This window comes from Microtus ochrogaster, chromosome 10, assembly GCF_000317375.1.
Source record: "Microtus ochrogaster isolate Prairie Vole_2 chromosome 10, MicOch1.0, whole genome shotgun sequence".
Lineage (NCBI taxonomy): Eukaryota > Metazoa > Chordata > Mammalia > Rodentia > Cricetidae > Microtus > Microtus ochrogaster.
The window spans coordinates 73,813,895-73,828,850 of NC_022016.1; the positions used below are offsets into that span (position 1 = coordinate 73,813,895).

The 14,956-nt window shown below is 52.8% G+C and overlaps 1 protein-coding gene across 1 annotated transcript; it reads right to left on the bottom strand.

The window, feature by feature from the left end:
• Positions 1 to 5,107: 5,107 nt before the first annotated feature.
• Positions 5,108 to 12,826, bottom strand: Tmem61 (transmembrane protein 61). The gene is made up of 3 exons (XM_026782311.1): positions 12,446 to 12,826; positions 9,033 to 9,382; positions 5,108 to 5,574 (listed from the first exon to the last, which is right to left on the bottom strand). The coding sequence occupies exons 1-3, from the start codon at positions 12,458 to 12,460 to the stop codon at positions 5,301 to 5,303; spliced, it is 639 nt and encodes a 212-aa protein (XP_026638112.1). The 5' UTR covers positions 12,461 to 12,826; the 3' UTR covers positions 5,108 to 5,300.
• Between the last annotated feature and the right edge of the window lie 2,130 nt (positions 12,827 to 14,956).

Sequence of the window (14,956 nt, forward strand, 5' to 3'; positions counted from 1 at the left end):
GATGGAGTGCTCAGCTACATCATCTCCAGGATGGTGAAATGATGGGCGTGATTGTGATTCACTGTGTGCAGCCCACCGTGGTACACACTGCCTGTGTCAGCTGTCGTCCAGGTCCTTCTCAGGCTACCGCCTCCACCTCCTCTCTCCCAAATCCTGTTAACTCTATGTCTTAGTTAGGGTTTCTATTGCTGTGAAGAGACACCATGATCAGGACAACTCTGACAAGGAAAACATTTAATTGGGGCTAGCTTGCATTACCAGAGGTTTAGTCCATCATCTTCATGGCAGCGTGTAAACCAGACATGGTGCTGGAGAAGGAACTGAGACTTCTGCGGCTTGATCTTCAGGCAGCAGAAGCAACTGTGAACATAGTTTGAATACAGGAGACCTCAAAGCCCACACCCCCACAATGACACACTTCCTCCAAGGCCACACCTCCTAATAGTACCACTTCCTATGAGTCAAACATTCAAACACATGAGCCTATGGGGGCCATACCTTTTCAAATCACCACATTCCACTCCCAGGCCCCAATAGGCTTGTAGCCATATCATAGTCCAAAATGCATTTAGTCCAGCCTTCAAAATCCCCATAGTCTATCACAGCCTCAACCCTGTTTAAAGATCCAAAGTTCAGTCTCTTCTGAGACTCACGAGATCTCGTAACTGTAATTCCCTGTAAACTCAAAATCAAAAAGCAGATCACATTCTTCTAACATAATGACACAGGATATACATTACCATTCCAAAATGAAGGAAAGGGAGCATAGTAAGGAAATACTAGACCAAAGCAAGACCAAACACCAGCTCCAAACTCTGCATCTCCATATATAACGTCAAAATGCTCTTCAGATCGCCAACTCCTTTCAGCTTTGTTGACTGCAACACACTTCTTTCTTTTAGGCTGGTTCCACTCCCTGTCAGCAGCTTTTCTCAGCAGGTGTCCCACAGCTCTGGCATCTCCAACATCTTGAGGCCTCCAAGGCAACCCAGGCTTCACCCTCACAGCTTCACAGTGGCCTCTCGGGGCCTCCATGAGGACCGCTTCTGGAAGAAGCCTAGCCTCAGAGGCTGTTCTTAGTCATAGAAGGAGACTCTATAAACACTTTCTTCTATCCGTGATTCTAAAGCCAGAACTGCATTGCTGAAGCTGCCAAGTTGTGCTGCTTGTTGGGGCTAGAACATGGTTCCCTTGTTCCATTACATCTTCTCCAGCTTTCTGTTTTCAATGGTTTTCCTTCACTGCCTAAGGTTGGCTGTCCTGAAACTGGGACCTGTAGACCAGGCTGACCTCAAACTCAGAGATCTATCAGCCTCTGCCTTCTGAGTACTGGGATTAAAGGTGTTTACCACCACGCCTGGACCTAAACTAATTCTTTAATTCCTTCTCACAAATTGGAGCTTAGCTGGGTGAGGTCTTGCCCCGAGGTCACCACTCCCTTTATTCCATTTCTTAATCTGTTTATCTCCTTGAACACAGAATTTAGCTCTATTTTACTTCCTGGTGCTCTTTTCCTCCTCGATCATTTTGTATCTTTACTAGCTCAGTTTGCTCCTTTTCATAATAAATCTTCATCAGAGTTAACACTAGTAACCACACAACAGGGTCTATACTAGGCTGTTTTGAGATTTCCACTGCCCACAGAATTAATCCAGATCTCTTCACTTTATCTGCAGGCAGACTCTTCAGATAAGGGCAAAAAGCAGCCACATTCATCGCTACATTATTACAACAACAGTCTTGAGGCAACATACTAAAATTCTCCTCCTATTGAGCCAGATCTCTACAGTTCAAATCACCCTTAGCACAACTGTCTTCCATGCTCCTACTAGGACGACCCATTCAGACCCACTGAAAGTGTTCCAACTGCTTTTCTAATCCAAACTCCCAAAGTCCACATTCCTCCAAACAAAAGCTTGGCAGGCTTATCACAGCTATACCCCAGTCCTTGGTGGCAACTTCTGTCTTAGGATTTCTATTGCTATAAAGAGACACCACGACCACAGCAACTCTTACAAAGGAAAACATTTAATTGGTTTACAGTTCAGAGATTTAGCCCATTATCATACGGCAGGAAACATGTCAGCATGCAGGTAAACATGGTGCTGGAAAGGGAGCTGAGAGTTCTACATCTTGATCCACAGGCAGCAGAAGGAGACTGTGCACCACTCTGGGAATGGCTTGAACATATATATAAGGCCTCAAAGCCCACCGCCACATTGACACACTTCCTGCAACAAGGGTGCACATCCTAATAGCACTGCTCCCTATGGGCCAAGCATTCAAACACATACATCTACGGGAGCCATTCCTATTGTAACCACCACACTCTACCTTCTGCAAACAAGAAGGCACTCACTACTCTCCCTCCATTGTCCTCTCCCTATTGCTGATCTCAGATTCCACCTTTGACCCCTCACGTCTCTTTCTAACCCAAATGGACGTCAGCACAAGTCACTACTCTGCTCGGAACTCTGGAACAGCAACCTGTCTTCTTAGGGTAAAAGCCTCAAGGCGGTCCATAAGTCCGTACATCACTTTTGCATACTGCCTGCTCATCACCCCTCCAAGTCTTCACTCTCCCTAAGCTCACTCTGGCTCCATGTTCTTCCTGGAATGTACAGACACCCCAGGACCTTTCTGCCTGGAATGATCTTCCTCCAGATATCTGCATGGCTGTCTCCCTAGCTAAGTCCTTTACTCTATGGTCACCTTAGTGGGGTCTTCCCTAGCCATCCCCTAGATTGCAGAAGTCCTCCCCCAAGGAGGTCCCTCAATTTTCCCAATTTGTTGTGCTCCACAGCATCACCACCATCTATCTTACTATACAAATTATCTATTCCATCTCTTGTCTGTCCCTCCAACTAAAAGCCAAACTACAGTGGTTGCTGGGAGTGGCTGTATTTGGTTTGCCTCTGTGTCCCCCTAGTTCTGGACCAGGGAACCCCCTGGGTGGTATTTGAGAGGGGAGAGATGAAGTGTAAGGACTAGATCTGAGGAGAGCAAGAATGTATAGGCAAGAAACCTCTGGGCTGACATTTTCCTGAAGCCAGCAGGAGCCTCTGTGGAGTCACAGGGGGTCACACTGGGTGGGAGGACACCAGACTAAAGGCCCGGAGCAGTGATGGGCAAGGGTTGCTAAGCAACACGTATTTGCAAGGATCCTGGAAAAAGATGGAGAGCCTGAGTCACAAAGGTCCCTGACATCTGGGTGTCACTGTCTAGGTGGCCAATCACGAAGAGTCCAAGCGTGGATGCAGGGAACAGCCTGGTTCCATGGCAGGGCTGCAAGGGACAGACAGACCTGCCTTGGGTAGCTGGCTCCTCCACAGGTTCTTCAGGGAGACCACCATAATACAGAAAGGGACAGTACCCTGCCTTGCTGAGATTGCCATAGCCTTGGCTCAGGTCCAGGCTGGTGACCTTGACCAAGTCACTGTCCCTGCCTGAGCCAGAAGAACAGATGTGGATCCAGAGAGACTGAAAAGTCCTTTGTGGCTGGCTAGCGCTCCCCACCTGCCCTTCAGCTGCTGCCAAGACGGAACCTGTTCACACCAGCCGCTCATTAACTCTGTGCCCTGGGGTAAATACCTCACTTGGGAAACCCTTAGGAACTGCAGAGGGTCTAATATAAACCCAGCCTAGGTCACCATCAGAGTGGGGAGACAAGGCTTCTCCAGACTCCTTGGTGGCCTAGGATAACCTCTGGGGAGACAGAATGTGACAGGAGGGTAGAAAGGGAGGGGCCAGAACTTCTGACGGGAGGACAGGACAGGAAGTGCCAAGGTCCAGGGGTCTAACTGGGAGCAAGGAGCAAGGGGCAGGAGTAAGCAGCAAGCTGAGTGTTATTATGCAGAGTAGGCCTTCTTCTCCCAGCCCAGGCTATGTGAGGGCTTTTGCCCTTCAGAGTGAGCTGGGAGCCAGGCCTGACCTGGACTTGGCGTTGAGTGGCTCTCAGTGACCTGAGAATACTGTGGGAAGCAGGCAGAGTGACAGACAATACGTGGACCCCACCGTGGCCCAATCTACATAGGGAGCCCTCAGCTTGCACAGGCTGCTTTCCCACACAGGGACTCCACACATACCTGGGGTGAGGAGGAGATAGGAGCAGAGTCCTAGCCTAGCACCAGCTGCCCCTTGGGACTGCCGCCTTAGCCAGCCTTTGAGCCCCTGCTGCCTTGGGGCCTTAGGGAGGTCCCTTAGTCCCCCTGAGTAAGAGTGAGCCTGATGTGATACCCCTAACGAGAAGCTGGTTTAACCTGACTCACGACACCAGCTGCCTTCTAGGCCTTTGGCCTGCATACTGGAGAATGACGCTGTCCCTGAGGGAGGGCCAAAAGGGACCCAAGATGACATATGCCTCCCTTATTCTGCTGCGGTGTGTCCCTTACATTACAGCATGAGCAACACAGCCTGAGTTAACAGGATTTGGTTTGCCGGTCTATGATCTGTAGCTCAGGCTGATAGGGTAGGGTGGGGCAAGGGTGAGCTAGGAACTACCAGCAAGGAAGGTACAGTACTCAGCCAGTTGTTGGCATAGTGGAGTGGGCAGAGGCAGAGTGGGCAGAGAGCGCTGGAGGGAAAGTTGCTATTAGTCCCATCTGGAGAGCCAGGGACAGCAGTGAGGCCCTTGTCTCAGGATGCTGAGCCAGCACCTCCACCAACTCTGAGGCATGCAGCAGTTTGAGGGCCTCTGGCCCAGGGCTGTGCCCCTGCTTTCAGTATGCTGGTCAGTGCTCAGTGCTGTCACCCCACGGGTCCTTCCACTTGGCTCCCTGAGACATGGGCCAGAGCTGCTAAAAATGCCAGTTTCCTCTCACAAATGATAAAACTGAGGCCAAGAGAAAAAGTCATTGTTATGGTGCTACAGGGTGGGACCTGAGCTCAGGGGGGCTTAGGTTGCAGTCTGTGTTCTTTTGGCCACAAACTGGTGGTATGAACTTGGACACCTCTGCTTCTGCCTCTGGCCCTATGTTCACAGCACACCAGCATGGAGGTCCTATTCTGTTTGGGACCGTGATGATGGCCTCCCCAATACCTCGTGGGGAGAAGAACCATAGGAATCAGCCATGCATAAAACGGTGAGATGTTATAAAGTGGGGTTTATTTAAAGCCACCTGACATGGAGATGGACTCTTACACGGCAACAGATACATAAACAGCATCCAGTAGCAAAGCTCTGTGAATGCCGGCTGGGAGCCCAGCACTGGAGTATGCCCAGAGCAAAGCTCTGTGAATGCTGGCTGGGAGCCCAGCACTGGAGTATGCCCAGAGCAAAGCTCGTGGCTTAGGGGCCAGTTTCAGGGGTTGCTGGAGCCCTGGAACTCCCCTACAGCCTGAGCTTGACCTAGGCTGGAGCTTGCAGCATGTGGACCAGAAACAGCCTCCTGAGCTTGGATGATGCTTTCGTAGCTGGGTGGGGGTAAGAGAGATGGAGATCTCAGAAGGGCATCTCTCGGGGCGTGGCACTGAAGGTCTTCTTCTTCGGGCTGCACAGGGGATGGCAGGGGACCCTCCGCCAGTGGACAGTACATGGCCTCCTCGTAAGTGGGAATGGCAGCCTCCTTAGGAGGCCTATGGGAACAGGAAAGAAGCTGTTAGCAGGACCTGCTCAAAACTCTCCTGCATGCCAGGGAAGACAGAGGAGTCTGCGTGACCGTGCCCACATAGCTCTCATGATGCTTGGGGGAGCAGCCTGCGACCTTAGTCCTCCCTCCTCTTCAGGTTGCTCCAGCAAGCAGCATGAGAGCCATCCTCTTCACTTTGACACTTCCCGGGGACATTTTCTGACCTGTCCCCACTTCTCGCTCTCCCCTGAGCATCCATGCTGTTCTTTTCTGCCACTGTACTGACACTGTGTGCTTGTCTCTTGGGCCAGAGATTGACTAGAGTGGCTAACACTGAGAGCAGGTGCTTGGTGTGTTTGCTGAGACTGAGTGCCTGTCCACGGACATAAAGACTCCCAGCTGACTGAAATACTATTTGTAAATTACAGCTGTGATGCTCAGGGCCGAATGTGAGGCCTCAGATTACCTGCCCATCTAGATGCTTGAGGCTTGAGACAGTAAATTAACCAGGTAATTGCTTCTCTTTGCATGCCTCCAGGGGAGAGAGAGCTCACTGCTTACCAAGTCAGTCTCTTCTTCCACTCCACAATGCATCCCACCCGACTCTCCAGCCCACCCTCACTCCTAGGCAACCGAATCACCTAACCGTCTATGAGGCAAAGACCAGGCCCTCAAACTCCCCCCACCCCCAGATCTGGATTTGCAGGCCCAATTCCAAGGACAAATGTTCTATTATTTTTCCTGAGGGCCACCTCCACGGAGTTAGTGCCTTTCCCTGTCCCAAGACTCTGAGCTGGCTGCCACCCTCACAGCAGGGAGGCAAGTTCACCCTCCTGCTCACAAAGTAGCTCTGCAGGCCCTGGCTCTGAACTGGGCTTAGATAGAAGAGGGCTGGGGACCAGCTAGGAGACCTGCAGCCTTCTCCTTTCTCTGAGCTCCCAGCAGGCTTTGCAAGGGAGGGCAATGCTTCTGCCAAGCCTGGTGATACATGCTTGTAATCTCACAATTCTAGAGGCAGAAGCAGCAGGATTTATGCTTGAAGACAGCTTGGGTTACATAGCAAGTTCAAGGCCAGCTAGGGATGCCTAATAATACCCTGTCTCAACAAATCCGAAAAGAAGAAAGGGGGCAGGCTCTCAGAAGCTGTGTGCCTGGAGGCAGCACACTGAACTCTATTGCTGTGTGGCCTGGGCTCTGTTCTCACATTCTCTGGGCCTCTTCTTCCTCGTCTGTGGAATGGGGATAATACGCGCCACGTCACAGATGCAGAAGAGAACAAGCAGAAAAGGGTTAACAGCCTTGAAGGAAATGCAGGTAATAGGGCTCCAGAACCCTCCTCTCCCTTGCAGGCTCCCAGTCATGCCTGCCCTCACTCAGATTATTGGAGCTGATTCTGGGTATGCTTAGGGCCAACCCAGCAGGTGGCAGCCAGCAGGAAGGAGCTCAGCTCACAGCAGGAAGTTTGCTTAGAGGGCAGGTGTACAACAGCCCTCAAGCCCGCTCCATCGCCTCAGTAGCCTGTTGGCTCATCCACCTTAACTGTCCAAGGTCATAGTTCAGAACACAGGAAAGCCCAGAACTTGGGCCTTTGCAAGGGCCTCTCCTAGTCTAGGGGGTTCCTAGCACATTCCAGACCAGGGTTCTGTGGTTGTGGGGTGGTCCTGCCAGGTTGTCCAAGAGACCAGGACAGCCTTGTGGGGGCAGGAGACAGGCTCCCTTGCTGGTCCTGTTGACTTTCTGTTGAGAGACCAAACCCAGTAGGGCAGGAGTAGCCCCACCCATCTTACAGACGAATGAGTGAAGGGCAGCTAAGTGGACAGCCCTCTCTGATGGCAGAGGTCACACTCACCCCACACTGCACAGCTCTCCTGAGCCAGCTACACCCTCACGTCTCCCTTTCGGAAACAGGCCCCACCATCCTTGCACCCTACAGGCAGCCAAGGCTTGGAGAGCAGGGAAAGCTAAGGGGTGCAGGCTTTGTGGCATGCACACACACAATGGTCCTGTCACAGGAGGCTACAGACCCCTCGGGGAGAGAGAGAGATGACTGGTCTTCGGTGTCACCCTGGTAAGGTCTAGAATCACCCAGGGGACAGACATACCTCGGGGCACCTCTGTGGGACAATTTCTCAACTAAGTCAGTTACGGTGGGAAGGTCCACCCTAAATGTGAGGTGTTCATCACCTGGACTGAGGTCCTGGGCTGAACAGAAAGGACAAAGTGAACTGAGTACGACCGTTCGTCTGTCTGCTTCCTGTGGACACAACTTGGCCAGCTGCCTCACGTTCCTGTCCCTGTGCCATCCCCGCCATGACGGAATAGCCCCGAAAACCATGAGCCTAAATAAACCCTTCCTCAAAATGTTCTTTTGGTTTTGTCTTTCAGGTAACTTGTCACAGCAGTGAGCTGTGGTACAGAGGAGGGTCTGCCCTTCCTCCTGCCGCAACTGACAGACAAGGCGTCAGGTGTGACTTGGGAAATCTGGGGACATTCGCAAACACACAGCTTCGAATGGAAAGGGTAGCGACAGAAAGTTGGCCTTCCGAGGGGGCCTAGCATGGTCTGCTGTGCTCACTGAAGGACAGCAGGGTCCTCTGTTCAGGACGGACAGTTGCCAGGGAAGCTTCTAGGGTAGGGTCTTGTCTGTCTGGTCGCCAATGCATCACCAACACTCCTAACTGGACCCACCACACGGTAGGTGCCCAGTGGTGTTGGGGAGAAGCAAGAGAGAGCGGGTGACTAAATGAGAGAACATAAGACCCGACGTGGAAAGCGGAATGCCCAAGCCCGTTTCTAGCCACAACCAGGCAACCCCAGGAAGAGAGTGAACTCATGCCTCCCATGACCAGCAGGCTTCCTCCGTACCCAGTCATACCAGTCTCTGAATCTGGGTCTCAGAGCTGGAAGGGCCCCTGCCTGCTTCCTGACAGGGGGTGGAGGGCTGGGAGTGAGGGGGGTGGGGAGGTAGAGTATCCTGCCTAACTGAGGAGGGAGGGAGTAGCCCACCTAACCCGCAGTTGCGGCCTGGGCCCTGTTGAGGCAACACTATTGTGTATATAGACAACAGCAACTCCTCTGCTCAGGCCAGGCTGGGCGGGGCAGGAGGACAGGCCTGGCCTGACTGTCAGAGTACAACTCATTTTATGAGCAGGTACGTCACTCTCTCAGGGACAAGTTTCTCGTGTGAAAAGAGAAAAGTCTGGCTGGGTAAGATGCCCTTCCCACCGATGGTCTGATTCTGCAGCCCAGGCTAGCCTGGAACTCACCTCCCAAGTGTTACATTACAGGTGTGCCCACCATACCCCACTTGAGGTCTGCCTAGTGGCCTTGGTAGCATCTGTCGGATGCATCTAGCTTCCAGGAGCCATGGGCCAATAGCAAGATACTCCAGAAGATACTGTCTACCCGGCAAAGGGGTAGTGTGACTGTAGTGATCGCCCACGGTCCCCACCGTGCCCCACTAACCTGCAGCTCTTCTCAGGAGCTTGCTGTGCAGCAAGGTGGCACAGGTCTCTGGAGAGTTGGTACAGGTCCCCCTGGCTCGACCTCTTTGTGCTATCCTGGATGGACCAGAGCAGGCCGAAGAAGAGAAGCAGGCCACCCACGCTACAGCAGAATAAACTGATAGACTTGAGCCACGTCAGGGGGATCCTGGGCAGTGGACGCTTCACTGTGGGGGCCAGTGAGCCAGGCTGGATGGCTGTATCGTCTTCGCTCCACCATGCAAAGCAGAGTGTCCCAATGACCAGGACCACTGTGCCACCAACCGTCATGCAGTAACGCACAGTGGAGGCCACTTGGCCTCTGACGCATGTCTGCACACAGAAGGAGAGAGAATCTGAAGAATTGGGCCAGCGACATGCACCAAGACCGCGGAGGAGTCTTCTGACTTATACTTCAGGTCCTCACCTGTGAAATGAAAATGATACCCACACACGGCCGGGATACTTTGACAGCCACCAATAAGCTGTTTCAAATTCCTAGCGCTACACCTGGGATACAGCAGGAGCTAAATCATATAATAATAAATGCACTACATTCTATTGGGTCTGGGCCTGGTGGGTAGATGGTTCCTGTGCTGACCGGTCTATGGGCGGTTGGGAGAAGCCAGGGTTTGCTGGCTGTGCTCTGCCCCTCGCCTATCGTCACCATCTCGTGGGGTCCAGTTTTTGTCTCTATTTGACAAATGTGAATGGCGGGGCTAGATGTGAAGTTGAGTGTAGATAAATCCATAGAGCAGGATTTTTCCAGGACATCTACACAGATGTCACTACCAGAGTCACAGCACTGGAAGAGCTCACAAAACAACGCATGGATGATGTCATGACCCCTAGGTGAAATAACCTAAATCATTACAAAGTTAGGGCCAGGGCTGGAGAGAAGGCTCGATGGTTAAGAGCACCAACCACTCTTCCGAAGAACCTGAGTTCAGTTCCTAGCGCCCACACGGCAGCTCAAGCTGTCTCTAATTCCAGTTCCAGGGGATCTTTTCCCTCTTCTGACCTCCTCGAGCACGAAGTGCTTCTAGTGCGCATATACACACACAAGCAGAACACCCACACACATTTTCAAGATTTAAGTGGGGATCAGCATGAGTGTTTGGCAGAAGGAGGGCACGCATGTGCTTTGCTCTTTTGAACTCCCATGAATCACTGGAAGAGGAAGGATTCGGCAGAAGTGTTACATGGGATAACTGCAAGAAGCAAGCCCTGCCCCAGATCCTACCATGCAGAAGAGGCTGGCACTGGTCCCCAAAGCTCACCTCTAAGCCACTGCCCCTACTGATCCCTCGGTGTGGTTAGTGACTTCCCACACATCCCTGCAACAGTCAGCTTGGCCCTTGCTTGGGAAACTTCTGGAGATCCCTGCACCTTCTGGGAGCACACGGCTCACCTCTTACCGTTGTCCCTCCCTTAGCTTTTCCCCTAACTAAACCAGAGTTTCCTGAAGCAGTCCAACCCCTTCCCATATCCACAGGGAGAGGCTGGTGGGAACAAGGCTGCAGTAACCAGGTTGGAGAAAACATGAAAGAAGTCAGCGGAGGAAATCCTGGGCCTGCATGTTACAGCCCTGACAAGGTGACCGTCCCCTCACGGCCAACATTTTTGACTCCTACAAACAAGGCAGGTGAGTAGGGTGGGGGAATGAGTATCCCCAGCTGAGGGGGGACACAGTCCACACTGGGGGAGGTCCTCATCCAAAGTCAAGTAGAGCAGGGATCTACATACCTAAGGAGCTCACACCTGAACACACAGACTTGAAGTCACCTGTGATGCTTTCTGTTTTCCAGGAAAGCAAACACTGCTCATTGTGAAGAGTGGAGTGGCATAATGAAGCCAGGATGAATCCTGCCCCTCAGAGACAAGCATGAGCCCCACTGAGCAGTTTTCTACCCTGCCCTCCCTTGGTCTATAGAACACAATGTTGGTGGCTAGCATGTGCTGGGGGCATTTGCCCAGCTGGGTACCATACCGAGCACTTTACCGGTATCCCCTTGCTTAATGCTCACCACAGTGATATCTCAGGGATATTGGTTAGGGATGGATTTAGATGCGGATCTAACCTAGCTCAAGTGCCTGTGTGTGTGTGTGTGTGTGTGTGTGTGTGTGTGTGTGTGTGTGTATGCACTGCTGGATTCCTGTATATACAGATTTAGATGCCTGCAGTTGAGACCATACCATGAGTCTTGTGTCCGCCAGTCTGCTCTTCCTGACAAGATGCCTTCCCCTCTCCTCCCAGCTTCAGATGGTGACAGTTAGTGTTGTGCTCAGTCTCGGGTTAGTCCCTGGCATGGCTCTTAGTGTGTCCTGCCTCTGGACCCCTCCGCTCCCACTTCTGAGAAGCCGCCATCAGGAATCTCACTACCCCTTACATGAGTGTGCCTCCAGCCCCTGCACCTTGTTGGGAAGGAAGGGAGGGCTCCCTGCCATGGAGGGTGTGACTTACAACCCCTGGGGGGCAGACAGGAAGCTCTCCAGCCCCAGAGAAGTTCCACCCCATCCTGGTACTCAGTCTGGGCCTGCCAAGCTGGTCCCACCTCCACTGCTTTGCTGGCCTCTCCTTGACCCTCCTCCCACTTCAATTTAAGCCACCTGGGACTTTCTCCTAGAGCTGCTACTCCCTCTGGCTGGTTCCCCACTTCACCCTTGTTCAAAAAGGAGACCAATATCACCCGTCCCAGGGGCTGTGCCCACCTCCTTCCAGCCAAGGGAGAACTTTCCCACCACGAGGCTTTGCTCATCACTCCCTCCTTGGGGCCAGTCTGTTTGCTCTGGAACCCTTGGCTAAGCAGGCTCCTTTGAGTTCACATCCTGGCCCTCAGGGCTAAGGGGTTAAGGAGTTGAGTCAGGCAAGTTGTACCTGAGGCACGAGTTCCCGCACCTGGATAGAGGGTGGCCCTACTCAGACACTACGAGGTTATCAATGCACCCCTCTGAAATGAGCACTCCTCCACAGAGGGGAGGGACTTGAACCAGAAAATCACTTGCTCTCTAGCCCCGCAGTCTGCTACAGGGAGTTCAGTTCAAACCAGGGAGAAGAAAGCCCTCTTCCTGTCAGAGGAGGGAGAAGGGAGCTGAGCACCAGCCCCCATCCTGACAGAGATGGGAGAGACCCACAGTGTCCCCGCTGCCGCTGCTGCCCCGCAGTGGCACCGTGAGAGCACTGAAGGAGTATCCAACCATCTGAACACTAAGAGCCCACCTATGCCCACGAACTGCGGAGAAACTGGCTCCCAGCTAAGCGCCGAGGCGCTGAGTATCAGGAGTACCACCCCGGGTCCATTCTGCACGGTACAGGTTAAAGGGAAGGGTCCACGCTACACCCTTAGCAGAAGCTGAGGTACTCCGGAGGGAAGGAGACAGGATGTTCACACCCACCTCGCGAACAGCCATCAGGCTGGTCCAGGAGCCACAGGAGCGGTCCAGGGGAGAGTCCAGCGCATTAGAAGGCGTGGTGGTGGTGGTAGCTGAGTTCTGCAGGCAGCAGGCATCTGGGGAGGCCCTAGTAGCTGTCCCCAGCTGTGCCCTTGGCACTTCACCGGCTTCTTGAGGTCTCTGTTCTGGTCCCCAGGAAGGCTGAGGCCACAGGTCCTTCCCTCCCTGCCACCCAGCCCAGCAGCTGGGTTCCCAGCTGGGGATCCCGCTGGGAAGCCACCTACTCCCTGTCTCCTAGTCCTTGTATGTCCTCACTCACCACCTCAGAGACTTTTGTGGCCTGCTTCAGCGCTTCCTCGAGGTTTCAGGTGCTGGGCCGGTGTCCAACAGGCCCCGCCCAAACTTAAAGTGATAGCCTACCGGACAGGAGGGAGAAGTAATTTCCCAGAGAGGTGGAAACTGCACAGATGGAACTTGGGCCCAGAAACTCATTGCCCAGAGACATCCAGGGGAGGGACCTGTCTGTGGGAGGCCTGGGCCAGGACCCTCTCACACCACCTTCACAGGGGAGAGAAACTGAGGCTCAAAAACACTTACCCAAGCGTTTCCTGCATCCTGTGCTGACAGGATCAGCTTTATCGCTGGGGCCAGAGAGCAGTCTCCCCTACCCACGCTCTGTATTGGCAGTCCGAGGACCAGCTTGGAGCGTTCCTTCCTGGGGACACTGCTGGCCAGAAGCTGTGGCACTGACTTCCAGGAAGCACCCTCCTCCTGCATCACCCACTGTGTTAGGTCACTGGAGAGCAAGTGCTTGCTCTTTTGATAAACAGGTAGTTCAAAAACCCAGAAGGAGGGTTAGCTCAGTTTGTGTTTCATGTCTCCGGGAGGACACATCTTTAAAGGGTGATCACAGCAGGCCACAGAAGGAACAGTATAGGCAAAGCTGGACAAAATCATAGGGAACTTGTGTCTGAAAAAAAAGATGCCACTCAGGGTGCCTGAGTTCTCTGAGCACCGATTCCTCCCTCTGGAGAGGTCCTTCATGCATGATCTGTTATCTTCCTCATTGTGTATGGTTTGCATAAATTTTACAGCGGGCAATATGCCTGCCCGTACAAGGCTGAGAAGCGGAGTGGCTGAACAGAGAGGGGGGACCTCTGACGTTGCTGTACCCTGTCGAGACAGTCTGCCAGTGACTCAGGTCTGCCAGCAGCCCCATTGGTGCTGTGTTCAGAGGAGATGTGGGTGAGAGATAGGAGGGCCAGGACACTTTGGGCTGTGCAGGCATCCACATAGGGTGTGTCCTCCTTGCCTGTTATCCCCAGATGAGTCACTGCATAGTAAGGTTGAGGTCCAGCATGGGCCCTATTTGAACTTGAGTCTCTGGATAGGAGATCAAGGCCAGAGCTGGAAAGTCATGGTTCCTGTCTCCAGCCAGTTGCAGGACAGAGGACTTTGTCCTCTGTAACTCAGAAAGCCCCCTTCTCAGGGCAGCTACTGGGGTTTAACAAGACCTTCCTTCTCCCCAAGGAGCCAGTCTATCTATCTATCTATCTATCTATCTATCTATCTATCTATCTATCATCTATCTATCTATCTATCTCTGTCTATATATAATATATAAAATATATAAATACAAGTATGTATATATACATATATATATGTATATATACACTCTTGTATTTCACAGTAGCTCTGTGCATGCCTCTAATGAACCTGTGAGACCTCCCTAATGACCATGGGGCTTGGGGTTTAGCCGGACACCTGTCCCAGAGACCCCAGGGGACTGGGACTGAGTAGATTTAGAATGCAAGGGTCTGGGCCGGTCTGCCTCCATCCTCTTCCTTCCTGCTGGCTTCCAGCAGCTGGTATGTCTTGGCCAGCTACAATGCTGAGGCCAGCTACGAAGCCGAGGCACGGTGCTGGTCGCTGCAGGCCTGGGTACACCTGCGTATCCTCTTTGAACAAGCAGCCTCAGGCTTTCCTGGCATCAAGAGGCTGACTCGGAGGAGAACATCGGTCAGCAGCATCTGCCCCAAGGGAGCAGGGAAGGGCACTTGTGCCTCCTCGTTTTCTGCTACCAGGCAAGTGTTTTTCCTCCTGTTACCTCTGCTAATCATGGAGCCTCTACGAGAAGTGGTTGGCCCAAGGTCAGTGAGGAGTGGAGAGAGGAGGGGCTAAAAGCCTCATCCTTTGGATCTTCCAGACATTTTCCTCTCTTTGACGTTGCCTTCTTTTCGCTCATAGCCTCAACTGCAACCCTTTTCTCTGTCTCTCTTCTCTGAAGCTGCCTGTCTGTCACAATGCACCAGCCTTGGCTCTCACACCAGCCTCCCAGTCAGTCCCTCACCTGCCTACACTTTCAATGGCTCCCCATTGCCCCAAGAGCCACCCCAGCTGCTAAGTTACATCCATGTTCTTGTGACCAAGACTCTGGCCACCTCCCAACCTCACTCCCCTACCCTATGTCACTCCCAAGTTCCCTGTCACCATGCCCAAGATACAGCCTTGGCC